The sequence below is a fragment of the Erythranthe guttata genome, chromosome 11 (genome assembly GCF_056151865.1).
Source record: "Erythranthe guttata isolate IM_541 chromosome 11, IM_541, whole genome shotgun sequence".
Lineage (NCBI taxonomy): Eukaryota > Viridiplantae > Streptophyta > Magnoliopsida > Lamiales > Phrymaceae > Erythranthe > Erythranthe guttata.
This window is the reverse complement of record NC_142543.1, coordinates 3,304,570-3,332,327: the sequence shown is the minus strand read 5'-3', so window position 1 is coordinate 3,332,327 and position 27,758 is coordinate 3,304,570. Positions and strand designations below refer to the sequence as shown.

The 27,758-nt window shown below is 37.8% G+C and overlaps 5 protein-coding genes across 10 annotated transcripts; 2 read left to right on the top strand and 3 right to left on the bottom strand.

Annotated features, from left to right (window-relative positions):
- Positions 1-196: 196 nt before the first annotated feature.
- On the bottom strand, positions 197-1,437 carry LOC105965469 (Octicosapeptide/Phox/Bem1p family protein). The gene is made up of 2 exons (XM_012990013.2): positions 1,032-1,437; positions 197-916 (listed from the first exon to the last, which is right to left on the bottom strand). Exons 1-2 carry the CDS (start codon positions 1,159-1,161, stop codon positions 480-482), a joined length of 567 nt encoding a protein of 188 aa, XP_012845467.2. The 5' UTR covers positions 1,162-1,437; the 3' UTR covers positions 197-479.
- A 7,248-nt stretch (positions 1,438-8,685) lies between these two features.
- LOC105958341 (subtilisin-like protease) lies at positions 8,686-11,991 on the top strand. The gene has a single exon (XM_012982348.2). The coding sequence runs from the start codon at positions 9,593-9,595 to the stop codon at positions 11,810-11,812; it is 2,220 nt and encodes a 739-aa protein (XP_012837802.2). The 5' UTR covers positions 8,686-9,592; the 3' UTR covers positions 11,813-11,991.
- A 184-nt stretch (positions 11,992-12,175) lies between these two features.
- Positions 12,176-16,288, top strand: LOC105965470 (Nucleotide-diphospho-sugar transferase family protein). 2 transcript variants are annotated; one of them, XM_088825036.1, is made up of 7 exons: positions 12,396-12,620; positions 12,688-12,953; positions 13,051-13,379; positions 13,475-13,727; positions 13,803-14,552; positions 14,652-14,898; positions 15,000-16,288. In XM_088825036.1, the coding sequence occupies exons 2-7, from the start codon at positions 12,906-12,908 to the stop codon at positions 15,446-15,448; spliced, it is 2,076 nt and encodes a 691-aa protein (XP_088681162.1). In that variant the 5' UTR covers positions 12,396-12,620; positions 12,688-12,905; the 3' UTR covers positions 15,449-16,288. The 2 variants fall into 2 exon arrangements, with proteins under 2 accessions (XP_012845468.2, XP_088681162.1); XM_012990014.2 differs by having other exon boundaries at positions 12,176-12,953.
- On the bottom strand, positions 16,280-19,760 carry PHT2;1 (phosphate transporter 2;1). The gene is made up of 3 exons (XM_012990015.2): positions 18,810-19,760; positions 17,471-17,662; positions 16,280-17,370 (listed from the first exon to the last, which is right to left on the bottom strand). Exons 1-3 carry the CDS (start codon positions 19,539-19,541, stop codon positions 16,546-16,548), a joined length of 1,749 nt encoding a protein of 582 aa, XP_012845469.2. The 5' UTR covers positions 19,542-19,760; the 3' UTR covers positions 16,280-16,545.
- Positions 19,761-20,983: 1,223 nt separating this feature from the next.
- Positions 20,984-27,522, bottom strand: LOC105965474 (cyclin-like protein). 5 transcript variants are annotated; one of them, XM_012990017.2, is made up of 12 exons: positions 26,954-27,522; positions 26,033-26,081; positions 25,236-25,646; positions 24,367-24,731; positions 24,092-24,277; positions 23,822-24,019; positions 23,499-23,573; positions 23,356-23,422; positions 22,043-23,198; positions 21,902-21,958; positions 21,492-21,566; positions 20,984-21,327 (listed from the first exon to the last, which is right to left on the bottom strand). In XM_012990017.2, the coding sequence occupies exons 1-12, from the start codon at positions 27,350-27,352 to the stop codon at positions 21,273-21,275; spliced, it is 3,093 nt and encodes a 1,030-aa protein (XP_012845471.2). In that variant the 5' UTR covers positions 27,353-27,522; the 3' UTR covers positions 20,984-21,272. The 5 variants fall into 5 exon arrangements, with proteins under 5 accessions (XP_012845471.2, XP_012845472.2, XP_088681159.1 ...); XM_012990018.2 differs by having other exon boundaries at positions 22,043-23,192; positions 26,954-27,503; XM_088825033.1 differs by having other exon boundaries at positions 25,236-25,652; positions 26,954-27,484.
- Between the last annotated feature and the right edge of the window lie 236 nt (positions 27,523-27,758).

Here is a 27,758-nt window from a genome sequence, read left to right as displayed (position 1 = left end):
GAAATATATTGACTAATTGCTAAATGAATATTATAAATTAATTTTAAATGAATTTGACATAGTTCTAACTTGAAATATATTGACCGTAATAGTTCTGGTATTTCATATTTTTGCAGGTATCCGCTCTCGCTGCCATCCCTACTTTCAATTGATGGATCCCCTCTTGATCAACAAAATCATTCACAAAATCAAGAAAATCAACATGGAAAATTTATATTAATCTTCCTCGCAGAGTGGTATCTACAAAAAATGGATCCCCTCTTAATCAACACATACATTCATTTACCCCACACACATATATATTATACATATATATGCATCTTACATAAAAAATAAAAAATAAAAATACTATTTTTCCTATATATATATAATTAAATATATTTCCTCTTATTTTTCCTTTTCTATACTAGTAGATGATTTCCACTGTAATTCACTCCCAAAAGTAAACTAGGGTTCACCGGAATAATAATTATTATCTACTACTGCCACTGGTTCCCATTGTGAATCAGATGAACAAGGCAACCATTTCTCGATCCACTGTTATACTGATTCGGAATCCTTCCCCCAATTTTCCCGCTCAAAACAGGGTACGCCGGCGCCAGCCGTATTGCACTCCGAAGGCATCGCCGCCCCGCCGATGTCGGACATCTAGGCGGCATGCCGCCGCCGCCGCCGGCGGAATATGAATACGGCGATTTTGGCGGAGACACCTTGTTAATGGCTTTGGGCGCGGAGAGAAAAGCCCTAATTTTGATCGGCGCCGCCGCCGCGGCGGCGGCGCAATCGTATTCCTCAATAAGATGGGCGAGATCTTCGTCGGAGGTGACCGACACAAGCGCGTCGAGATCTTCCGCCGGCAATTGGCACCTCAGATTCACAGTAGATCCACAAATCTCACCCATTTTCGCCAACAATTCTATAAATAGAAAAAAAAAAAAACAAAATCCCAAAAAAAAGGATCTTTCATTTCATTTCCGGAAAAAAAAAAAAAAGGCACACGACTGACACGTGCAAAGCAAACGGGAACTAACCGGAAAATGAAACGGACGAGTCGACGGAGAGCACGCGGGTTTCGCCGCCGTTATAACGGAGCTTGCCGTCAGGGTAGCGGGGGAGAATCCGGCCGCCGTAGCTACACAGAAACTTAATTGGCCCAGCCATATTCGATGTGGTCCAACTGATTGATTGATTGCCTTTTTTTTGGTGTAGAGAGAGAAAGTAAGAAGAAGATTCTAGAGAGAGAGGGAGTGAGTGTGAGATCCTCTAAGCCTTTGCAAAGAAATCTTCAACACTTATTTATAGAGAGATCTCAGAAGGTGTAAGAGAGATTGAGAATGGTGGGCTGAAATGGTGGGGATGGGTCCCACCTCCATAGTTTCTTTGATTATCCGGTTATCCATTATTCCCTATTTTCACTCTCGCTGTTGGGCTTTCTCCCATTTTCCTATTAACTGATATTTCAAATTTGCCACCCAATTTTTGAATTTTGTAGATTCTGATTTAAATTTTCGAATCATATTTCGGTTAAATACAAATTATATCCCTTTATTATCATTAGTATCATTTATACTCCTCTGTATTACAAAATGCGATAAAGTAGCCCCTCGACTCAACGGTCAACCATCAAATCTATAACATGGTTAGTTTATGTAGCGTAATTACTTTTTTTATCTTTACAATTATATGCATTTTTTTTACTTTATTACTTACCACTTCTTTTTTTTTTTTTTTTGATAATGCAGGAACCCGCAGCCAACCATATAGGTGCACTGGGTAAACCTACACTCTCGTATAATAGCTTGCAAACCATACGAGAGATTTAAACCACACTAGGCTAACCATGTGTGACAAGCTCGACCTAGCGACCGTTGTCAAGGGGATTTGAACTTGGGTCAATTGACCCAAGCTCCCTTGCTTCCAACCGCTAGGCCACCCTTGCGGGTATTACTTACCACTTCTGTTTCATCGAGAAGTGGTTCTTGAACAATATGTCATATAGTATTTAGATGTAAAAGAATGGAATGCATGAATTTTGAGAATTAGGACTACGGGAAGCAATCGACATATTTTGGAGTAAAAAATAAATTATAATATTTAAAATTTACAAAAAAAATAGCCAGAATAAAAGAAATTTATAAATTTTTGGTGAAATTTTTTTATTGGGAACAAAATTGCAAACTTTCATAAATTTAAAAGGAAATTATAAATAATTTTCAGAATATAATTTTTTGTTAGAAATTTTGGATGAAATTTTTTGGTTGTTAGAATATTAAATTAGGGAAGAAATGTGAAAAAAAGAAAATTGGAGTAAATTAAGTACAAGAGAGAAATAAAGATGCACCTTTTATTAGAGGGGTATTTTCGTCCGAAATTGTCCAACATGTAATGCAATGGTCGGTCAACTTTGAAAAGAGAGAGATTCTTTAACATGACTCGATGGGTTTATGGTATAGGGAGATATATGCAATAGTGGTGATAGTACATGTATGCAATTTGCGTTTAACCCCATTTTTTATTTTGAATCTTAAAAGTAAGGATTACAATCTTTACAAAGTTTTGTTGACTAAAATTAGAACACATTTCAGATTCGATTTCTTACCAGATTTTGGTTCTAACAATTTGTTGTAGATTATAGATTTAGACACCTAGATATTTCAACATCTCCTATTACAAATTTCAAATGGTTTAATCCCACTTTGCACCCTTGAAATTGAGAATTTTAGCCCTTTGCACCCTTAAAAATCAATAATAGCACTTTACACCCTCAAAACACAATAAATCATTCACAATGCACCCTAAATTGAATAATAAAAGACAATTCATTTTTTATTAGTTTTTTTTCCAGGGTGCAAAATAACAAATTAAATTGTTATTTTCTTCAACCTCCAACCTAATTTTGAGCGCACAAAGTGCGAAAAAAATAAAAATCACACCGGATAATTGAAAAAAAAATTCTTAAAAAATAAAATCAAATAAACTTTTCTCACTAAATTATTCGATTGATAGATCTTTTATTATAATTGGTGGAAATATTAGGTAGAAATATTTGAAAGAAAGTATGATTTTCAGGTAACTTGATAATGAAATAGTTGAAAGATTTTTTTTTCTCGTAAACTATTTTTTTGTGATATAAAATATAATTTTTAAATACCACTAAAAATATTAAATTACCTTTATTAGCTTTAAAAACTCATGTGGGGTGCATTATGCATGATATATTGTGTTTCGAGGGTGCATAGTACTATTAAATTATTTCAAGAGTGCCAAAATAGTATATTTCAAGGGTGCAAAGTGGAATTAAGTCAATTTCAAATGGTTTGATTCGTTATCTCAGTTAATTATTTAAATAATATATTAACATTAAGTTAACTATGAGAAATCACTAAATATCAAATTATAATAAAATCGAATAATATGTAAATTAAATTGCAATCAATTTCCAAGAAATGGTCCTCCACGACGAGGACCAGTTTGTTTGAATCGAAAAGACTATTAAGATGGCGTGGGCCTATGAAAACCTTAACACAATTGTCACGATATGAACTATTTAATTTTTCTTCTTATTATTTAATTTTTATTATTGACTATTTTAGATGTAAAAATAAACAAAATATTTCCTTATATATATATATATATATATATATATATATATTAGAAATTGCATGTCGTATATCAAATATGGAAAACACATATTTTCACTTTTTATAAGACGCGACGATAAGTCTAATTGGACCAGCTCAATGTGCCTATAATTTCTTAATTTACCGGGCCACGAGCATAAGTTTGAAGACCACTTCAACAGAGGTTCAATCATCTTCAAATAATGTTTAAGGTTTGGGCCCAATTTCAGCCTAACAAATTCAGTATAAATAAAGGTTATAATTCATTTGTTAAGGTTAAAGGTACATTCAAAAGGCTATGATCGATTTTTTTTGGATTTCGAGTTTCGATAATTGTGGGTGCATGATATATTAATTTTGTTTTTTGAACAGTACAAGCTGCAAATTTGAAATTGCAAGTAAATGAATTTTCTTATAAACATGTGAATCAATCTTATTTCTTTAAACTATTTCATTCAATAAATTGGGATGATTTTAAAACAAAAATTAATGCATTAGCGTTTTCAATTATTATTTCTAATTAGATAGTTAAAAAAATCATCCAATAATAAATAATAATTCGAAGGGTATGAGTGTCATTTAAAATTTAATCTGACAATTTCTATGATAATTAAGGGGGTAAGTTTTACGAGATATATACTTCAGAAAGGCAAGTGTCATACTTTAAGGGTGCAAATTGTATTTAATCTAAGTTTAATGTCATTCAATTAATTTAATATCATAATTGGGTCCCATTTGAACATGCAAAACTGCCGAAATGGGTCCCAATCTTTTGAGGCAAAATCGTTGGCACGCTTTTAGATTTCCTTTTCATTCATTTCATTTTTTTCCATAAGTTTTTGTAAGCTATTTTTAAGTGGCTTGGATCATATCCACCTTTATTATCTTATCCCTTTGAATGAAATCGAAAGAAAGAAACATGTTCCTTTGTTCATAATTTGCCATACATTTGTCAATTTCCCATGTTCTTAGGTTCATTTAATTCGGTACCTAAATGAAAATTATAATTGTATGTTATTTTAAGGAATATTGATACATAAAATCGCCTCAAAAAATCAATGAAAATTATAATTGTCTGTTCTTATGTATCAATATTCGTTTCAGAAAATCAAACCACCACAAAGTGCGATCCAAACAAGATACTAACACGAACGCGATCGGTACCGCAAATTATTTAGGAGAATACAATTATGGAGGAGCGGCGGTGGTCGTTTGGAGGAAGGAGATATTGGGTGGTTGTTCTTTGGAGGAAAGAGAGAAGAAAAATTCAAATCGTGAGAAAGAAAATGTGAGATCGATAGTGGTTATTAGGGGTGTAAATTGGACGGATCGCATCAGAATTAGCCCTATTTCGGAAAAATTATGAATTTTTTTTAAAGTGAAAAACTAGTTCCAATTTCGTTATAAAAAAAAAAAACCAGAAATCGGAATTTCAAAAATTGGAACACAAAAACTTTTTCCAAAATTGAAATTTTTTGGATAGGAACCGGCAGAGTTCCGAATTTTCCAATAATAATATTGGTAATTTAATTGTAATATTCAGGAAAAAAGCAAAAAAAATGGAATTATTTTTGAAACTTTAATTGGATCTAAAATCGAAATTCATGTATATTTCAATTCTGATCCAAGTAATTTCGTAAAAATCGAAAGTTGGAATTTCGATATTCGCATTGAAAACTATCGTTCCAAAATCGGAATCGGTGGATATAAACAAATAATTATGATATTGATTCGAACCCTTAAAATTATTCAATATAAACAAATTATTTGGTGGAATTATAGTTGAAATAATTTGATTAATGCAACAGGATAAAATCGACAATGGCTGATTGATTCCAAACAACGTTGAACTCTATTTTGGTGAAAGAATATTATATTTGAAAGGGCCATTAGCATAAATAAAAGAACATTTACACGTGGAATTAAAATGCCAACCTCAACAGTTAACTTTTGTCTAATATTTGGTCGTGACAGATTTTACAAAATACTTATATATAAATGTTTAGCTTAATAAATGAAAATACTAAAATTTAGTATAGGGTTATTAGGGTAATAGATACCTTCTTTAATAAGGAATTGGCATATTTCGTTATAGTTTATTTACTCAATCGTTTGGTAAATGTGGGAAAGTAACACAAATTAAATTAATTTGTATTAAAAAAAGGGTAAATTACAAACACCCCCTGAGGTATGGTTAAATTACAAAAAAAACCCTCTTGTTTGGATAATTACATATACCCCCCTCAACTATGATTTTTTCTTAGACCTCCACCTTTATGGTGCCAAATTCAACATTGTCATCTAGATTCCGTGAAATGTGATCTAGTTTGTACTCTTTTTGTGTAAGAAATACAGTTTCCGATGCACCACAAACTGATATATACAAGCTAAAAATCACATATTATGATCATCTTGCTTCATAATGTAGAGTTTGAATGGGATAAAACGGGTATAAAAGTGATAATATTCCATATAATCTCGAAGATTCCACTAAATTTGATGAGTTGAGGGGGGTGGTTGTAATTATTCAAACAAGAGGGGTGTTTTTGTAATTTGACCATACCTCAGGAGGGTGTTTGTAATTTACCCTAAAAAAAATTATGGTTCCTAATTTGTGGAATTATTTATTTATTGATTGATTTATTTGACAGATGTTGTTGAAGAGATGTAAACCTAATTTAAGTGTTTGTGACATGCCAAATGATGATGACTCATCATCGCTCACCAAACAACGTAATAACAAACGAGAACCACTAATTTATAATTATGTTGGTTGCATGTGACTATGTTAGAAAATCAAATCCCAACATAGTTTAGTGACAAATATTTTGCTAGCGAATGCCATGTGTTACGTAAAACGACCAAAGAAAAGAGTTGCAAAATAATAAATTCATTAAGAAAAAAAAAAATATATTCTTGAGATTTCATGCATTAGAAAAAACATTTCAACCTTGTAACCAACCCTTATTTATTTTATAGATATTTAAAATATATAAATAAATGTAACTAGAGTATATATATATATATATATAATTTATAGATGATCTTTTTAAACTAAAAACATGCCAATATTAATACGGAGAATTATTATAGTGATGCTAATTAAGGAATATAAGGAGTGTCAGTTAAGCGATTAATTGAATTAACACTTGAATGCTGTGGGATGGAGCACATGCTGATAACAATGTAATCAATTAAGTTGAGGTGGAGTTTATTGATCGACTGAGGGAGGATCAAGGCATGTGATCTGAAGACTTGGAGGAAAACTGACTTCTCGAAAGGATATAAATAGGACGGAGTTGTTGTATTCGGTTATATCAAGAGAGAGAGACAATAGATTGTAACATAAGAGAGAGAGAGAGAGAGAGAGAGAGAGAGAGAGAGAGAGAGAGAGAGAGAGAGAGAGGGAAATTTGAAGTTTTGATATTCTTGTATTGATTGAAAGAACTTCTTGATTCATAGTGAAATAAAGATCACATTCCCTCCAATAATTGTGTTTGAATTATTGTTCATTTATCATATTTTCAGATTCAATTAATTTCATGCTAGGTTTCATGCAGAACTATGATTTTCTGTTTTGCCTTATTATGTATATAATCAGTCAAATTTAAAATTGGTCCAGTATTGTTAGGGTACCCAGCAACTGTAAAAGAGAATTTGCAAAAGCACAAAAAAATTCGTAATTTTTATTCACACACAAAAATAACCACTTTTATAAATGTTGATTTTACATTTTATTTAAAAAAAAAAAAAAAAACCCTCAAATTAGGTAAAAACTCAATATAAGTTGAGGAAAACTTTGATTTATGCACGTCCATCTTCATAAGTATTAGAACACATTATATATGAGGTCCATAATCAATGAAGTAACATACTTGATTATGAGGTCCATATTATTATAAGTTATAACACAATAATATTTTAATAATATATGAGGTCCATAAAAAAGCAATATACTTGATGACCTAACATTCTTCTCCACCACTAGTTTAATTAACTCCTACAATTTTTGTAACCGATCGATTGGTATAATCGGTATTTGCAAACGTTTTTAGAAATAGATTTTTAAGTTTTTATTAATCTCATAATTTGTTTTTTGGTATTTGTAAAATCAGTTTTTGTTTTTTTTTAAAATAAGATGCTTTAAGGTGTAATTATAAAAGCAATGTGCATTTTCAATGTAAGTTGATTTTCCACTATATTTACAAATACTCTAAACTTATAAAAATAAGTACTTAGAATCTACTTACTTCACAGTCTCGAACTTTTGCTTTTAAATAAGTTCTTGCAAACAACACCATAGTATAGTATACGAAAAGAGAAACATAAAACGTCGTCCTTTTATTTAACTAATGATGTTACGAGAGATAATTTAATTAGAAGATGTAAATCCTTTATTATAATTCAAATTCAATAACTAGAAATTAAAAATTAAACTAAATAATAAGTGAAATTACATAGGAATGAAGTATTATGCACTTTTCTTTTAAATAATAAAGAAACTCTGAGCCAATCATATAAGTGCACTGAGTAAATCTAGACACTGATATAACAACTATTTTTATATATTATTTTTGTTTAACAAATACCTATTTAAATGAAAATAATTTTATTTCCTTATGAAATTTGGGAATAAATAAAATACTATATACAATTATACACTATTTATTACTCCTATAAATACCCTAATTAACGTGTCCAACTCTTCATTCACAAGTTCTCCTGCATCATAACCGCATCAAAAGAAAAAAAAAAAAAAAAAAATCTTCTCAAATTTTGTTGCTTTCCCCCAAATTCTACTGATATGTCGACGTCGATTTTCAGCCCGTTCGAGGCGCTTTCCGCCGACTATTATTTCGGCCAGAAAGTCGCCGGCTTTTCTTGTGCTCCGCCGCCTCCCAATACTAACAAGCACGGCGCGGCGGCGGCTGCCGCCGCTGAAACCGTCGTCAATTCCTCTTTGATGCCGACGACGAAGAAGCCGGAAGATCGCCGGAGTATTAGAGCGCCGAGGCTCGCACGGGAGCTTGATGGGATTTATTGTTTCGAAACTCTGCTTCCTTACTGATTCAATTCATAGGGTTTTTCTTTTTCTCCCCCTTTTTGTTATTCTTATTGAATATAGCGAAACTCAATATTGTAGAATATTCTTTCTACTCGATTAATTGTGTTTTTTTCTTTCTTTAATCTTGATTATTTCCGCCAAGTTTCACACATATATAACTGGATTTTGAATGCTATATTCTAATTGGAAAATAACTATTTCTTTCGGGCGGGAATATTTGTCGTTTTTAAAAAAAAATTGCCAAGAAAAAAAAATCCCTCGGGCCCCGGCTCGTTAGGATACCGGACCTTGATCTGGTGCCCGTAAAGAATCAACCGTCATTGGTATTGAAATTTTCACATTGCGACTGCGATTCTAGGATCTTATACCAACTTACCAACCCAGAATTAGTTGAGCTCTAGTCATTCCAACAGTAGCTGATCTTGTTTTATGAAACTTCTGAGCGTATATTGAATTTTTGAAACATGGCGGACTAAAGATATTTTTTTTTGTGAATATGAAGGGCAAAATGTAAAATTAATACAAACTTGAGAGCTTAAAAAACAGCAATTTTTCCATAAGTTAAATGCTCCAAGTGTGAATGGAATCTCATTATTGTGAAAAATCAGCCAATACGTTGTGAATTCGAACTCTTGTAAAATAGGGAATTTATATTATTTACACCGATTTGAGGTGAAATAGACAAAGTGAAATTGGAGAAGGACGTTCTACCTTATATTCTAGAAATGTTAATACTTAGACGAATTGTATTTGTAACAAATTTGTTTATAATAATTTCATTGATTTCGTGTTGGTATTAATTTATGCCATTAATCAGCCTATCAAGCCAAAGTTAATTTATATATATACACACACACACACACACAATTAACCATCATTCAAACATAACAGAAGCAAGCTTAAAAAAATGGCTAGCCTTTTCCTTCTTGCAGCCATTTTCATCTTCAATTTCCATTCAGCCTCTTCTGCAAATACCAGCTACCAAACTTACATTGTCCATGTCGACTTGCCGCCGCCCGAAGAATACGGAGTTTCGGGACGATTATCATCGTCAAGTCTCGAAACATGGTACCGTTCGTTCCTGCCATCATCCGATGCCGCGAACAATCATTACACGCCCTCGTCTCGCATAGTTCACATGTACCGCAATGTGATCACAGGATTCGCAGCGAAATTATCGGCAGACGAAGTGGAAGAGATGGCGAAGAAAGAAGGATTTATGCACGCAAGGCCGCAGAAGAAGTACCATTTCCACACGACCCACAGTCCCAACTTCTTGGGGTTGCACCAGGGCGTCGGAGCGTGGCCGGAATCAAACTACGGCAAGGGTGTGATTATCGGTGTGATAGACTCCGGAATCACACCGGGCCACCCCTCGTTCAATGACCAAGGAATGCCACCACCGCCTACAAAATGGAAAGGAAAATGTGAATTGAACGGAACTCTAACGTGTAATAATAAGCTCATCGGTGCGAGAAATTTTGCCAGCAATCTGCCGGGCCCGCCTATCGACACCTTCGGGCATGGGACCCATACAGCCAGCACGGCCGCCGGAAACTTCATCTCCAACGCAAATGTGTCTGGCCAAGCCAATGGAACCGCTTCCGGCATCGCTCCTCTCGCCCACCTTGCTATCTACAAGGTCGGTTCGCTAGAGTCCATGTTTGACAGCGACGTATTGGCCGCAATGGACGCGGCTATCGAGGACGGCGTCGATGTCATTTCCATCTCTTTCGGAGGAGATGTAACTCATACTACTCCGTTCTACGAAGACGTCGTTGCCATAGGCGCATTCAGCGCCATCGAGAGGGGCATTTTCGTCAGCTGCTCGGCTGGAAACGGCGGCCCTGGCAATTCGTCGTTGTACAACACGGCGCCTTGGATTCTCACGGTCGGTGCCAGCACCACCGACAGGAAGATAAAAGCAACCGTGCTTCTCGGAAACGGGGAGGCTTACGAAGGTGAATCGCTTTACCAGCTGAAAGATGATGGCTCGCCCGAAAATTTTTTGCCCCTCGTGTACGGTTCATGGTCCGGGTCCGAATCGTTGGACGTAAAGGGGAAAGTAGTCTTGTGTGAGATGGGCGAGGACGACAATGGAGAAACCGTGAAAGATGCCGGTGGTGCCGCCATGATTGGGATGAATGACGAGACCCACGGCTATTACACCGAACCCTTACCGCACGTACTTCCTGCAACGCTCGTGAGTTACGAAGCCGGGCTAAAGATCAAAGCATACATAGAAGGTGCTAATTCTTCGACCTCTACTGCAGCTATCTCATTCAGAGGCACAACTATCGGGGACAAGACTGCTCCAATGGTTACACCGTTCTCGTCTAGGGGTCCCAATTTGGTCAGTCCCGGAATTCTGAAACCTGATATTATCGGCCCCGGTTCCAGCATTCTCGCAGGCTGGTCTGTCTCCGTATCCACATTCGACAACAAGACAACTAATTTAAAAATGGTTTCGGGCACTTCAATGTCGTGCCCGCACCTGAGTGGGGTCGCGGCTCTTATCAAGAGCGTGCATCCCGATTGGTCTCCCGCGATGGTGAAGTCAGCAATAATGACGTCCAGCACTCAGACAAACCTCGGCAAGATTCCGATTCTCGACCAACTGCATCGGACCGCTGACGTGTTTGCCGTTGGGGCGGGACATGTGAACCCGCCCGCGGCCTTGGATCCGGGCCTCGTTTACGATATTTCGACCCGCGACTACATTTCGTACTTGTGTTTTCTCTACGAAGAGAAACAAGTTGCAGCCATAGTTAACCGAAAGATCAACTGCAGCGGACCGGAATACACGGGTGTGCCGGAAGCGCAATTGAATTACCCCTCGTTTTCCGTTGTGCTTGGATATACCGGCTATGGATATTCACGGACAGTGACGAATGTTGGGGAGCCGAAATCGACTTACTATGCGAGTATAGAGAGTGTTCCGGGAGTGAATGTAACTGTCGAGCCAAGAGTACTTAGCTTCACGGAGGTGAAGCAGCAGCTCACGTACAAGGTTTACTTTAGCAGAACAGAGTTTATTACAAATGGTTCGTATGTTCAAGGTTCCATTGCCTTGATTTCGACGAAGCATGTCGTCAGAATCCCGATTTCGGTGAAATTGGTTTTGTAATTTTTTTTTAAAACAACAGATAATGGAAAATAAAATTGTGTTCAAGTGATCATGCAATGATGTGATAATGTCATTTAGTATACAGTCCAAGGAAATCAAAGTCTAGGAAGACAAGTTCTTGTGCTATTGTACCAATTCTAGTCAAAAGATTTATTTATAGGAAGGTTATTTTATCCTTTTTATTTATTTATTTAATAATATATAAATACAATGTTATTTAAAATCTATAGCATCTACAAGGTTTATTTATTTCCTTGACATGTATTGATATTTATAAATAATGATATAAAATACTATTTAAAATTTAACTTCTCTTAATTCTCGGTTCCGGAGAATCAGCGACTGGAAATCGGACGAATCAGATGACTCTTTCGGAAAATTTTAGTTTTTTTTTTGAAATTCCATTATTGATTCCGATTCCAAAAAAAAATTCGGAAAATCGGATTTTTTGTCGGAATGATTCATTTTCGGAATATTTTTCAGATTTTTTTAAAAGTATGGTTTTATTCCAAAAAGAAATAACAAATTCGAAAATACTTGGAACATGTCGAAAATAATATAGGAAATAATCAGAAAAATGTCGGAAAATTCGAAACTATTTCGAATCGGAATTCGGAAGTTTCCAAAATTTGAAATATATACCGATTCAAATCCTACTTTTAAAAAAATAAATCAGAAATCGGGATTTCGGGATTCAGTATTGAAAAAACCATTCCAAAAACGGAAATTTTCAAATCGAAGTCGGCGGAAATCCCAATTTTCCACTCAACGTTATGAGTTGAACCCACGTTGAAGTGATTAGATTAATGTAAATAGGTAATTAAACTAAAGCGGTTGACTCCACAATTTCTAAAATTACTTTTCTCCATTTACAGGAAATTGTACTGCGTGTTGTGTGTGAAAATGGTGACGCTCACATGTTCAATATGGTCGTTGCTGCAATTCCACTCTTCCCACTCCCTTTTGTTCAACCTTCAAAAAACACACACACACACAGCACATAGCACACAGTGTCATAAAATCCCCTCTTTTTCTAGGCGAAAACCCCCAATTCAATTTCATCGCTAGGGTTTCCCTAAATTGAACCGCGGAAATGGAATCCCGCTCCCCATTTTCGCTATCCAATCTCTACAACAAGAAGGTAATCCAAATGAATTCTGATTGGGCTGTATTTTCTGAGTACATTAATTCATTAATTTAATCATCTGCGATTTTTATTTTATTTTTGAATTTTGTAGATTCTGCGAAGTGGGCTGTGGGCTGTTTGGATTTGTGGGTTCTTCTTGATTGGTTTCTCCTTCTACGGTACTCAAATGCTGCCCACTTTTCTGAAAGAACGGATCAAAGTCAAGAAATTTGACGATTTCAGCTCCCCGAAAATCACGATTTTCGCTGCGCCGATGCCGTTTGTTGGTTCAATAGGCGAAAGGCAATCTCTTGCTGTAAGATCATGGCTTGGACTGTCCGAAAATATAAACGTTGTTCTTTTCGGCCAAGATCCTTCTGTTTTCTCCTTTGCTGATTCATACGGTTCGCGGGTGTCCGTCGAATCCGGCATTGACTTTACGTTAGTATCTCTAAGCGTGTTCTTAAATTATTGTTCGATTACAGCACAAAACATATTGGTTTCTTGATCATTCTTTGTGAATTTGCTGAAAATAGGTTTCTTGGTACCCCGTTTTTCCATTCAATGATCGCAAGATCTCTAGCATCAACGTCGGATATTTCTGCATTGGTTGACCCCGAGACAATTCTACTGTCAAACTTTTATTCAACTATGGAATATGCTCACAAGCTCGATGAAAACTGGCTCGTTGTCTCTTCATCACAAAATGTTTCTAATTTTCCTTTTCTCTTGCACTCCGATGGGAAAAAATGGCTGGCAGATAACGGTAAACACGTTAGAATACAAAAGGTAGCCGAATTGCACAGTTCATATGTGAGCTCGATTTGGACAATCTTATATTAAAATTAGTCTTTCTTCCATCAGTTGCAGGAGTTTCTTGCTCGAAATTTTTCTTCGAAACCATGTGGAGATAAGATGATTATTGCATGGAACAATGGTGGCGATGTGCCACTTCACAAGGGGGTCCTCCCCCCCTTCTTGTACGGAAAGGGACTTCACAACCATTGGATTGTCACTGAAGCCTTGATCTCGGATTTTAGGCTCGTGATCGATGCAAGTTTGACTATTTCGAGTTTCTATCTCGATAATATTGACCCAGAGAATTATGTCTCGGGAAGAAAGTGGGAACTAACTGGAAATTCTCTTCTAGGAAGGCTTTACGGGTCGTTTTCTTTTCGAGAAGCTAATTGTTCTAATTTGTTCAGATTCTGTAAATGTGGTCGTAACTATCTTTTCGTTAATACACACCAAAACGTTGCGTATCCATTGGGATACAAGAGATCGCTGAACTTGAGGAACAAGGTCATCTCTTTATCATCAACGAGAGAGGAAATATTGAATTGCGTTGATGTGGTAAAATCACTCGAAGGAATCCAAGTGTGCTTTGCGAAAGAGCCGTTAAAACTGCTGACATCATCAATTTCGCTTTCTCTGTCCTTGGAAAATCTGTTGTCGATTCTCTCTGATAATAACAAGACAATTGTACTTGGAGTTGCTGGATACAGTTACAAGGATATGCTGATGAGCTGGATTTGCAGGCTAAGACACCTCCAAGTATCGAACTTTTTAGTCTGTGCTCTCGATCATGAAATATACGAGTTCTCAGTCTTGCAGGTGACTTGCTTTGATTATTAATTTTTTTTTTGGAATTTTTTTTTGGGGAAAATGTATTGGAAATTGCGTCGTTTACGTAGTCATATTATATGATGCTAGGGTTTGCCGGTTATCGATTGTGCGTATCGTCCGACAAACATCAGCTTCGATAACTGCCATTTTGGAACCGATTGCTTTCAGAGAGTAACTAAAGTGAAATCAAGAATGGTGCTGCAAATATTGAAGCTTGGATATAGTGTCGTTTTGAGTGATGTTGATGTATATTGGTTCAAGAATCCATTGCCCTATCTTACTTCTTTTGGTCCCTCGGTTCTCGTGGCACAATCCGATGAATACAATTCGACGGGTATTTTAATAAATAACTTTCGAGAAAAATTCCTGTAATATTTATATATGTATGCTTTAGAAATAACTGCAATCTTTTTATTTTTATTTGTTTATTTGCAGGACCAATAAACTTACCTCGACGACTTAACTCAGGCTTCTATTATGCTCATTCAGACAATATAACGATCGCAGCATTGCATAAAGTGGTCGAGCATGCAGCTAATTCCAACTTGTCCGAACAGCCGAGTTTTTACGATACGTTGTGCGGCGAAGGTGGGTCCTACAGATTAGGTGATAATCAGTGCTTAGAACCCGAAACAAAGTTGTTGGTTCATTTCTTGGATAGAGATCTCTTTCCAAACGGTGCATATCGAGGTCTGTGGGAGGAGAGAGATACAAAGAAAGCCTGTCTGAGAATAAATTGTTTTATTCTCCATAATAATTGGATTAACGGAAGAAAGAAGAAGCTCGAAAGACAGGTTTTATCTGGCCTTTGGGATTACGATATCAACACGAGAATGTGCTTGCAGAGCTGGCACGGTAATATTAATACAAGAAATTATTTTTAGTGGAAAAAAAGAAAAACAAATTTGTCATGACAACTTTGTTATTAACGGAGGGTGGAGAAATCGAGGAAAGCTTTGGTGCTATTATCACAGGCTAATGCTAAAAGGGTTGAAGTATATTTTTTCTTATCACGAAAAAAATGTGTTCTTGTTTCCGGTCGAGCTCGAGGAGGAGAAAAAACGAGGGGCAGGAGGAAACTATTTCGTTCGGTGTGAGTGGCACAAATCTCAGGGGTAAAACGGTCAGGATAATTCATGCGGGCGGGCGAATAGAGATGTACCCAGACGCAATTTCGGCATTGAAATTGATAGAGAAATATCCAGGTATGTGCATTGCTAGGCCCAATGTGTTCGAATGCGTGCACGAGTCCGTTTTAACTGGGGATGACATTTTATTGCCGGGGAATAAATACTTTATTGTTCGGTGCACTACTGTGGAGAAATTGAAACGCAGGCAATCGAGGAAACGGAGGATTTACGAAGGTGGTAATGGTGAGGGGGTGTTTAAAGAGTCGAACGAGAGTGAAGATGATTCGATTTCGATTTCTTCTGCTAGGGATTTTTTTGTGTCGAAAGAGAGTTGGTTGAATTGTAGAGTGACGAAACAAGTGAAAGAGAGGAAGAGAGCGTTTGTGCCTCCTATACAAAGGCCGAGGCTGTCGAAGGAACCCGAGTGGGAGCCGGGTCTAACTTCTATACAAGAGATTTCTCCATAAATATCTCTTCTTTTTTTTTTTTTTTTTTCGTTCTACGAATTTTAGTGGATTGTGTGCAGATTTGTGGTGCAAAACTACCAGGTGCAGCATTTCGTTTCAAAATGAATAAAGAGAATCATTTCCAAAACCGAAATTCTTTGTTTCGAAAATCGGTTGAATTCAAATTTCATTTCGATTTCCAACCCTAATTCCGTACGTCGACAACAAAAAATATTCGACAGAAGAAAAAAAGATTAATACAAGAAAAAGTTCTGACACGTGTCCGATCGTGATTCAACGTCAGTTAAATCAGTTGAACCGAAAAAATTTACTGCTGCAGCTTCTCAATCTTTTATAAAAAAAGAAAAGAAAAAAGAAAATTCACCATGCAATGTACACACACACTCACAGTACGTAGGATAAGACCTTGGTCAAAATCCACGTGTAAATAACTGCAAACGTGGCACCGGCAGGTATGGTAACTGCCCACGAGGTCACAATCTCCCTAACGGTCTCCGCCCTCACACTATTCAGCCCCCTCGCAAACCCTACCCCCATCACCGCCCCCACCAGCGTGTGCGTCGCCGATATCGGCAGCCCCAGCTTCGACGCCCCCAGCACCACCGACGCCGCTGCAAACTCCGCCGCGAAACCCCTCGTCGGCGTCAACTCCGTAATTTTCTTCCCGATCGTGGCAATCACCCGGTACCCCCACATCATCAGCCCCGCCACAATCCCGAACCCTCCCCACGCAAGCACGTCGTTCGGGATCACGATTTCTCCCCCCGTCATTCCCCCTTGCAAAATCGAGAGCGCCGCCGCCAAAGGGCCGATCGCGTTCGAAACATCGTTTCCGCCATGTGCGAAGGACATGAAGCAGGCGGATAAGATCTGCATGTAGCCGAAAACTCCGTACACTATTTCTAGGTTTGTGCCGGTAGGCCCCGCAATGTCGGATAGGAACCCTATATTTTTGCTTTCCGATTTCGCCCCCGCTGAGTCGGCTTCTTCTTCAGCTGAGTTGGCGAGGAGGTGGCCTAATTGTTTCCGGATGGTTCTATCCACTAGGAATGCGCCAGCTGTCCCGGCGGTTAGAGCTTGGGCGACGGCGATCGGGAGGGTTTTGCTGAGTGGGAATGCAGCGAATGAAATTCCTGTGACTCCGAGAAAGACTGCTATCGGTGCTGCTGCGGCGGCCGCTTGGCCGGGATTTGGGGCACTGTAGACAAACTGAGAGGTGAAAATTAAAGAGGGTTAGCAATTTTTTTATTAGTTTGAAATTTGAATAAAAAAAAAAATGGGTATCTTTTGGTGTGAAGAGAATATATACCCTGCGAATGCATTTGTAGACGAGGAAAGATGCGAGTGCTCCGACTAGAGGAGAGACAACCCACGAAGAAGTTACCCTTGCGAGTGAACTCCAAAAGACGGCTCCGGTTCCTCCGTAAACGAGGCCGAATCCGACCATTGATCCTACGATGCAATGTGTGGTCGACACTGGCCAACCGTAGTACGATGCTACCTGGGAAACATTGGAAAATTTACGAATTCAGACATTGGTGGAAAATAGAACTCGAACCACATGTGTGTGTATTATCTCGATTATCCATCGGGACTCGAAAGTTTTTACTTGATGCTACTAGGCAAACCAACTGAAAATCACAGATTTAGCTATTTCCTTGAATGTAGGTAGAGCTTATGCTATTTGACAATTCGCAACGTGCTTCGTTTCGTTACAAAGTTCAAATCTTTCTATTCGTAACATGATTTGAATTTCTTGAAAAAAAAAAACAGAAACAAGGTTTAAGTGCTCTATGTGATTCATACTTTCGAGAATTTCTCAAAACACGGTCTAGAACAAACTACGTAGCACGGAATCGAGAGATCCATGGCATATCGTAACACGATATACGAACACATGCTATTCTTAGAAATGAATTACACTATCAATTTTCGATCTTTCTTGAATATGTTTGCATGAAAGCCTAATTCTTAATACCCAACACACACACACACACACACACATCCATGTTGGTGTGTGTAGACGATCGTTACACGATCTGCCTCAACAAGTGTAGTGGGCGTAGATTCGAGCACGTATTCTCTTGATTTAGACAGAATTAAGATCTCAGCATCAACTACTACACAACACTGTCCGTTCAAAAAACTAGTAAAAAAAGGGTAAATTACAACCACCCCTAAGGTATGGTCAAATTACGAAAACCCCCCTCTTGTTTGAATAATTACATCTACCCCTCAACTATGAATCTTCTTACACCTCTACCATTATGGAGTCAAATTCAACATAATCATCTAGATTTCGTGGAATGTGCTCTAGTTTGTACTATTTTTTTGTAAAAATACAGTTTCTGATGCACCCCAATCTGATATATACAAACCAAAAAACACATCTTATGATCATCTTGTTTCAAAATGTGAAGCTCGAATGGGATAAAACGGGTATAAAAGTGATAATATTTCATATAATCAAGAAGATTCCACTAAATTTGAAACAACAAGGGTGGACATGTAAGAAAATTTATAGTTGAGGGGTTGTTTTAATTACCCAAACAGAAGGGGGGTTTTCGTAATTTTACCATACCTCAGGGCCTAAAAAAATAATGAAATAATAAATAAAATAAAGAAAGGAAGAAAGAGTAAAAATGAACCTGTAGCCAAGTACCAGCAGCAGCCAAAGAAGAGAGCAGCCCAGCAAAAAGCAGAGTATCTTTCCCTCTGAAAACATCAGCCACAAGTATCCCCTTCTGCATTGTACTAGTCACGTGCGTCCCCATCAGCAGCGCGCCGGAGAACTCCAGAACCGCCGCCGTCAGCACCGCCTGCCGGAGCGACAGCGCGCCGGAACCCACCGACGTCCCCATCGCGTTCGCCACGTCGTTGGCCCCGATATTCCAGGCCATGTAGAACCCGAACAGAAGTGTCGCGTACGACAAAGCTCGAGTCTTGAACGGCAGACCCTGCCCTAGAGAGGTCATGAACAGCGGCACGACCAGCGCCGCCACCGCTATGCAGACCGATATGGCGGAGGCGGTGCCGGAGGAAATGTGGAACGCCTGCGCCATGCCGCGCAGTTCTTCTCCGTCGGCGGCGCTTTCTTCTTTGGGTGGTGCGGAGTCGCCGTCGCCGTCGCCTTCGGCGAAGGAGGAAACGGCGGCGAAAGGGCGGGAGAAGCCATTGCTGCTTAGTGTGAGAAGTGAGAGAGATGGTTTGGAGAAGGGTTGTAGCTGGGGTTTTAGAGAGAGAAAGTCCCTCCTGAGAGAATGGGGTTCAAACTCAACGGAGGGCCTGTAATTGGGGAGATAGATTTGAGAAGGACGAAACTGCAAGAATGTGTTTTTAGTGGAAGAGAGACTGCTGTAAGAAGAAGAAGAAGAAGTCATGACTTGGTGAAGAGAGAGAAAGAGGGGGAAAAGAAGAGAGAGAAAGAGAATATTTGGGGGGAATTATTCGGCCATGGGAGGTGGAGGAAGGAGAGTGGAGGATTTTGCATTTTCTTGATTTCTTGATTTTTTGGTCTGAATATTTTTGGTTGATCGGAACGAGTGGTGGAGAGATCAAGACTCGAAGTAGCCACTATATCCAATATATCCACTACTACTACTATATCATTTATTATTATGCTGTTTTACCTGAAAATTATCCAAACAAAAAATGAAGTTGGTGGATTGCATTTTTAGTCCTAAACTTTACTCAAATTTCATTTTTAGTCTTCATGTTCTAAGATGAACAATTATTTTTTTGGGTAACGAAGGAATCTGCAGCCAACTCTCGTATAATAGCATGCAAATTATATGAGAGACGTAAACCACATTAGGTTAATCATGTGTGACAAGCTCCACCTAACGGCCGGTGGCAAGAAGAATCAAACTTAGGTCAGTTGACGTAAGTCCACTTACTCTAACAGATATTGGTCATCCCTTATGGGACTGACTCAATTTACTTATTTGTAACACAATTGTGTAGCGCAGTGCACAAGTAATATTTGTTCCAAAATGGAACTTTTTTTTGGATTGGAATCGATGGAAATCATATGTTTTTTTTAAAAAAAAAATTCTCAACCTTAATTATATATTAACCGTCCTTAATGGTGCCTTTTTTTTCTTTTTTTTTTTTTCTCCCACAAGAGTGTAAAGTAACCGTTACATTCTAAATTAGAGGAACAATTGTTTTAAATTGGTCTATTTGTTTGAATGGTTGTTAAGGATAAGGACATTCTAGCTAATTATAGATTATTTGTCACCCCCTGGTGAATAGTTGAAACAATGACTACACTTTTCTTGATTGAGAAAATGGACTTTTGTGGTGGATTTTTTGGGGAAGTAAATTGAGATTTAAGTGAAGGTAGTGGATGTACAATCATGTTGTTAAAAAAATTAAAAATTATTAAAGATATTTATAATATTTTGTATTTAAATTTATAAATAAAGTGATGAAATGAGAAGATTTGAGGGTGAAATTTGGAAAGCTAAACGCATAATTTGTGTCCCCTTCGTTATTCGAATATTCTGGAGAAATCGACATAAATGGAGACGAATGTTTCCATATCCTACCGTACTGCGTTAAACTGGGGTATATTTGCAATATAAATATTGAAGGACTATCATCACCAAATTGAGAAAATATGGGTGTCCTGATCTAATACAAAATTAGGTTTATATACTGTTTAGCAAATTGCCCTATAAACAATACAATAGAGTACAACTATTAACACAATGCAAGGATTGTATAATAAAAAAATCTCGAACCAATATGCTAACCGAAACCCAATCGATCTTACCAACCAATCGAAGGATAACAAACTCAGTCAAACTAAGGGGCGTTATTTTGTATGAAAAAAGTGAAGAAAACATCCAAGAAAGTGAATGTTTCTTCTTCAAATGCTGAAACTCATCAACTGTCATAACCGAATATTAAAACCGAAACGAACTACAACTTAGAACACCTCTGCCATTGATAAACATCTGATCGACAAAATCAGGACTGCCATAATAACAAACCTTATAGATGAACAAACAAAACTTAACTTATACAGTAAAGAAACTGTACCATAAAATCTCGAGCAAATATGTCCGTTTCTCCCATAGTTTGAATTGCTCCACAGCATTCTTTTCCTACTTTCGCCGCCGATGTACGGGTGATCTCGACCTTGATAGTGATCTTTTTCCCCTGAGATTTTGGATATTCAATATGTTCATGCTAATGACGAGTGTAGAGTTTATAGTGCTAAGAAATAAACTTTTGTTTCACCTGAGTTGCGTATTGGCATTGTTGATGAGTGGACAAGTGTCGAAAAAACTAGAAAAATCTAATGAGAGAGACTAGAATAATACCTGGTGGTCTCAAGAGAAGAATAAGGAGAATGCCTGCGCTTAGAGTGCTTGCTATGAGGAGACCGCGAAACTTGTCTAAAACGAAACATTACATACTAAGCCAGTGAGTAAACAACATAAAAATTACTCGTTATTTTTTCAGCGTTGTACACATCTAGACTTCAAATAAAGAATCTAGCTGTTGGCATAACAATTCTTCTGGTGAGACAAACATAACAATCACAGGTTAGGCGTATACCAGAAATAACAGTGCTACCACACATTTTTTTCTGCTAAGAGAAGCAGCTATTGCCGAAGATAAATCCTTGGAAAGAAATTGAGAATAAAGGCTTCTTATAAGCATATAGAATTTTTGCACACACACACACATAATCTAAACAAAAATGTCAGCAACATTTTTGGGGAAATACCTTTTTCTTGATCTGATGGGTGACGGAGACTTGCGTCTTTTCGAGTGATGTGATTTTCTGCCCACAAAAATATATGTTATAAGAAAAATGGACTGAAGATTCTAAGAAAAGGGTAATAATGTATTTGTCCTAAGAACACACCTTTTAGAATCGTCTGACGACTCATCGCTAGAATGATTTGCACGACTAACCACCGAGCGATCCTTGCTCTCTCTACCCCTGTCACCAACTGAAGACGAACGATGTCGTTTATGTCGGCTAGATTCACCTCCGCTTTTATGTCTGGATCGGTCTTTTTTCTCATCCCCTGTTCTACCATGTCTTTTATCATCCCCTGTTCTATCATGTCTTTTCTCATCCCCTGTTCTATCATGTCTTTTCTCATCGTTATCTTTTCTACCACTAGTTCTACTGTCTCTTTGTGTTTCAGTTGTTCCTTCCTTGCCGGAAGAAGGAGATGGTCGTTTCCTTGATTCGGTATTCTTTACTTTTTCATCAACCCTACCCTTCTCTTTCTCTTTATCTTTTGATATATCATGATAGTCAATCCTTTCAGTTCTAGCATGCCTTCCATGCTCTACGTCTTCCTTCTTGTCAATTCTTTCTCTGGAACTTTCTGAATCCTTGCGGTCTTTCTTAACCGAGCTCTTTTTGTTTTCATGTCTATCATTCTTATCATATCTAATCCCAGTAGTTTGGATTTGGGAATCATCATTAACTAAACTTCTGGCATCCAGATTTCCATCTGGTCTGGTGTTTCTTTGAGAAGCCTTTTCAGTGAAAGATTTTTTTATCTTGGAAATGTCAGAACCATGTTGCAACTCATCTTCTGCACTACCAGACAGTCTCTCAGAGGAACGCCGATCATCACTGGATGCTAACTCTCTAGCTGCCTTATTATCATTGAACTCTGGATTCGCAACACTACGATCAGGAGTGCCATCGGTCAACAATTTTGCAGGAGCATTTCCTTTTTCTTCTGTTTCTTCCCTGGAACCACCGTTCTCAGTGACAAGATTACCTTCAAAATGCTTGCTTGAGGACGATTGCTGATTCGATGGTCTTCCTTTCGTATTCAGTTTACCTGAACTCTGTATCTCCTCATCTTCCTCATCTGTGCCATAACTAGCCAGACCTAGTACATTTCCAGGGGTGCCAGAGGTAGATACACTAGTATCCTCATAACCAATTTCTTTAATTTTGCTTGGAATCAGAACCTTTGCAGAGGCCTTGGGAGTCAAAACAGGAGGAGCAGATGGTAATTGTTGGTGGTTTGACAAGGCATGGCCAACTGAACCTAAAAAGGGGCATGAAAAGATACATTAATATGCAAAAGAAGAGACCAAAAGGGTACTGAATCATTTCTTGCACACTGATTCTAATCAAACCACATAAAAATTACCATAGGATAACGAAAAAGATGGAATATGTAAAAACAGTCTTGTGGAAGTCACCTTCAATGGAGTGATCATCTTCGTTCAGAACTTTGGTTGCTATTTCATCAAAAAGTTCATCAGTAACCTGCCAAAGAACATATGGTCAAAAAACATGCCTGAAAGTGTAACTTGGAGTTTATTAGTTGTTGACCAGCCGCAACCTTCAAAAGGACTTCAGTCAGCACGCGCTTTATCTCCTGGTTGATAGCTGCAGTTCGAGCAGCTTCCACCTCGTCCTATAAAGAGCAAAAAGTGTTGGAACATAAATCATAATCTATAAAAATAACTATGCCATAACGAAAAGTCAAAGAAGAAAAGTTACATTAGGAACAATATTGTAACATGCTCACAATCAACCATAAAGTACACTGAATGTGATGCTCCAAAATAAGTGAATGAAATCTCCACCATCTCTAATATTTCATAGAAAGGATAATTTAAAAAAATTAAGAGAGATAGAGAAATAGAGAGAAAAGAGAATCACCTCATCCTCATCCTCATCTTCCATTGATCTAGAAGAATCAATGCTTTTGGTATCTGCTTGATCTCCCTTCCTAGAATACTTATCATTAATATCTTCTTCAATGGGCTGGGAATCCTCTTTCGGAATCTCATGGGCAGAACTTATGATAACAGTTTTGTTCTTAATTATTTCCTCTCTGAGCCAATTAGGTACCGATGCCTGAAATTCAAAAGAATTACTTCATATTAGAGTGGTTACTAAATGCCAAGCTGCTAATAAAAGAGAACTTACCTTTTTAGGACGCTCCATAACACCATAAGCTTCTCCAGAAAAAGCCATAGGATGAGGTGTTACACCTGGGCCAACACCAAAAGCAGCACCCATCATTGGGACAGTTGGTTGGAAACCAGGTCCAGTAGGAAACATTGGAGCCGAATGTCCAGAAGCTGGAGAAGACATAGCTATTGGATGATCAACCTATGAAATATGAAACGAGTCAAATACATTAATGAACATGGAAACAGGTGCACACAATTACAAGAATATACAGATTTTAGATCCAAAACCTGTGGCCCTGGTGGAATTGTTGGAGGTACTGAAGGATAAATGACCCCTGTTGCAGATGAGGGAGCCCATGAATAGTTCGAAGATGTAGCTACTGTAGGATCCCCACCTCTTACAGGACCTCCTGAAGAATGAGCATAGCTGGGTTGTATATGAGGGTCCAAGTCACGGTTAAAATGTGGTGCAAAACTGAGAGGCTGATTGCTTAGATCGGTTGGAGTCTCAGCTGGCTGATTACCAACTAAATGATGATGCTGCTCCATCCATCGCGATCTGTCCACTGAAGGTGGCAGCGTCTGCACATGGTGCTGTAAAAGAGATGAGGAGCTATTGAATCCTCCATATCTATCTCCAGCCTCCTCATTACCTGCAATAAAGAATAAAAATCAGGAAGCTTTCCTGGTCAATACACACCAGCCTTACTCGAAAGAAAATTCGAAGTTGCTACATGACTAACAGTGGTGTGAGCAAAAAAAGAGTTTTCCATTTGGCAAAATGAAAACTCCAACTTAAAATTGAAGTTGTATTTGACCATATCAATATGTGGTCTGCTTGATAATGGATAACCTTCCGATAAGTGACAACTCTTTGACCAAACTAAGTAGCCGATGTAGCTCTATTAACCCGTTTTGGTTAGGTTCTCAAAAAGCTATTAGAACAACTCCCAGAAAGTTATAACACTAAACCAAGTCTTAGCAATCGGTTGATTTGTTTTTCTTCCTTTTTCCTATCATATGCATTTCTATTTTCTTTTTCTTTTTTTTTTGGTAGTGGTTATATCTTATTTGAACATTCTTAATTGCAGACAACAGATTCAGTGTCTTGAGCAGAAGATTCACACGCAATATCGATATACTAATTTAGTTTTTACCTGCAACAGAAGAATAACTAGAAGGTACCTCCTGCTGATGGACTAATGGACTTATAGATGATTTCTCTTGCTGCAGGTATGGTGCATTTGAATCTCCAGTTAGGCTTCCATCTCTAGCAGCAAACGGCACATGCGAGTCTGGAGCATAAGCTGATTGTCCAGTGCTGATGCACTGTGAATCATGCGACTGACCTAACCCTGACCTGTTTAAGGGGCCTGCTGTACCTGGGTACTGTTGATAATTTGATAACTGAGGATCAACTGATTGAGAATATTGATCACGGAAATGATTCTGCTCTTCTGGTCTTCCGGCTGCTACAAACTGTGACGAAGTGTGTTGATTGTCTGTAACAGCTTTTCCAGCAGCCCATGCTCTAGCTTTTGCTGCCCAATCTTCTTCATTGTTATTTGCTGCAGCCGAACGATGAAAATTCAACACAGACTTGCAACAAAATATACAATTAAAATTTCATGCTGTTCAGAACTTCAAGTATCACACATTCAGGAAATTAAAGGAAAGGTAACTATGTGATGGAAGGTCAACAATGAGTACTTCTCATCTTAACTTCTATTTAAAAAAAAACCTATGTACTGATTATCAAGCTGCGGAAAATAGATGAACAGAGATTCGATCCCAAGAAAGAGATAATATATACAAAAAAAATGTCTTCAGACAGAAAATTGTTTACTACAACCTTAACAAACAAGAAACAAGAAAATAATAAAGATTAAAGTATCCAAGCATAACAAATCAAAGAATAACTATCTTCAAGCAAAATAGAAACTAATGTACTGACTTGGGTACTGCCAACTCTGGTGTTGACTCCAGCTGCCATTCCCCCAATCCTACAATAATATCGATACATTGTTAGAAATCCAAAAATATTCACCTTAAGAATGTTCATACTGTAGTACGATACCAAACCGTAGCAGATGTCTAAGCAACTAATATTTGGAAGTTCATATAATACATGTGCAAATATGACACTTTAGCAATGGTTAATATAAGAATATGAGGTTAATGTTAAACATACATTACTAAATTAAATAATTTGATAGATTTTTTTAAGAATAAGCAAGCAGGTTGATGGATTTTTTAAAGAAATTTCGCATCAATGAAGAAAACTTTCGCAGGAATTGGTTCACTCACATGTTTAGCATCTATTATGGCATTCCGAAAAATAATTTGATTTCACAGATAACCGACTGGCATTAATCAACTTCTTTAAGATAGACTTGAGCTAAGATTGACAAAACTAAGAATAAAGGATTTAGCACAAAATCGGAGCATATTATCCACGGCTACTATACTAACAATAACCAACCTCGGATAAGAAAATGGATGAAGAAAAACTATAAGCAAATCACTCAAAACCTTGGAGCAGTATATATAAGAAGCAAACAACATAAAATTACGGCCATGTTTTCCCATCATTTCAGCAAATAAAATTCGGTTAAATCGTAACATCAATGCCAGGCAACTATAATCAAATCCCTCAAAAGCGGAAGCCAGAACAGTTTCACCGGCTATTCAATCTCCGAACTGATTTTTTTTCACTTAAAATGAGGCATTACCAAAGACCTAGCTCAATCACAGAGCAAACCACCCCTAGAAAGCCTAATCTTACAATTCAACCAGGAAAATCAATGCTCCTGTATCTACAGTTCGATGTAAATCAAACCGAATTTAAAAAATAAATAAATAAATAAATAAATACCTGCGAATAAGATTGGGCAACATGAGGCGGTCTTGGCGGATACGGGTGTGGGGGTGGGTAGTGAGAGTGCGTAGGGTAAGGTGGGGGCTGATGCGCGGAATAAGGAGGAGGAGGGGGAGGAGGAAGAGGATACTGGTGATACTGAGCGTTGTCGGAGGAGTTAGGTGGCGGCGGGGGCGGCGGCGGCCACTGCGGCGGAGGAGGAGATGGGGAGTGTTGAGTTTGAGGTTGATACTGAAATTGAGTAGCGGAGTAAGGCCAGGGGTGGTTGGAAGGTGGCGGAGGGAGTGGAGGTGGTGGTCTTGGGTAGGGATCCGTCGCGGACGGAGGCTGCTGCTGCGGCGGCGGTGGGGGTGGAGGCGGTGGTCTCATGTAGCCGTGGGGCTGCTGGTATTCCATATCGGAATTAATTTTTTTTTTTTTTTTTTGCCCAAATATCTGTTTGGGTTTAAGGGTTTTATTATTGGTCGACCTTTTTCTTTAATGTTTCTCTTCTGAGTTGGTGGAACGAAATTGAGAACGAAAGGGGCACTTTCAGAAACACGAATCTGTAAAATAATAATATAAATAATAATAATAATAATAATTTAATAATAAATTTTCTGTAGAAGACATGTTATTAAGGGACAATTTAGTAATTTGGCACCTACTAATATTTTGGTATGGGTAAATTACAAACACCCCCCTGAGGTATGGTCAAATTACAAAAAAAACCCCTCTTGTTTGGATAATTACATCTACCCCTCAACTATGATTTTTTCTTAGACCTCCACCTTTATGGTGCCAAATTCAACATAGTCATCTA

Coding starts and splice junctions, on each gene's coding strand:
- LOC105965474 (XM_088825033.1), bottom strand. CDS start 27,352: ATGGAATACCAGCAGCCCCACGGCTACATGAGACCACCGCCTCCACCC. Junction 26,082..26,953: donor TTGCCCAATCTTATTCGCAG/GTATTTATTTAT, acceptor ATATTATTGTAG/GATTGGGGGAATGGCAGCTG. Junction 24,732..25,235: donor TAGTTATTCTTCTGTTGCAG/GTAAAAACTAAA, acceptor TCTTTATTGCAG/GTAATGAGGAGGCTGGAGAT.
- LOC105958341 (XM_012982348.2), top strand. CDS start 9,593: ATGGCTAGCCTTTTCCTTCTTGCAGCCATTTTCATCTTCAATTTCCAT.
- LOC105965470 (XM_012990014.2), top strand. CDS start 12,906: ATGGAATCCCGCTCCCCATTTTCGCTATCCAATCTCTACAACAAGAAG. Junction 13,380..13,474: donor GAATCCGGCATTGACTTTAC/GTTAGTATCTCT, acceptor TGCTGAAAATAG/GTTTCTTGGTACCCCGTTTT. Junction 13,728..13,802: donor AACACGTTAGAATACAAAAG/GTAGCCGAATTG, acceptor TTCTTCCATCAG/TTGCAGGAGTTTCTTGCTCG.
- LOC105965469 (XM_012990013.2), bottom strand. CDS start 1,161: ATGGCTGGGCCAATTAAGTTTCTGTGTAGCTACGGCGGCCGGATTCTC. Junction 917..1,031: donor CTCGTCCGTTTCATTTTCCG/GTTAGTTCCCGT, acceptor TTCTATTTATAG/AATTGTTGGCGAAAATGGGT.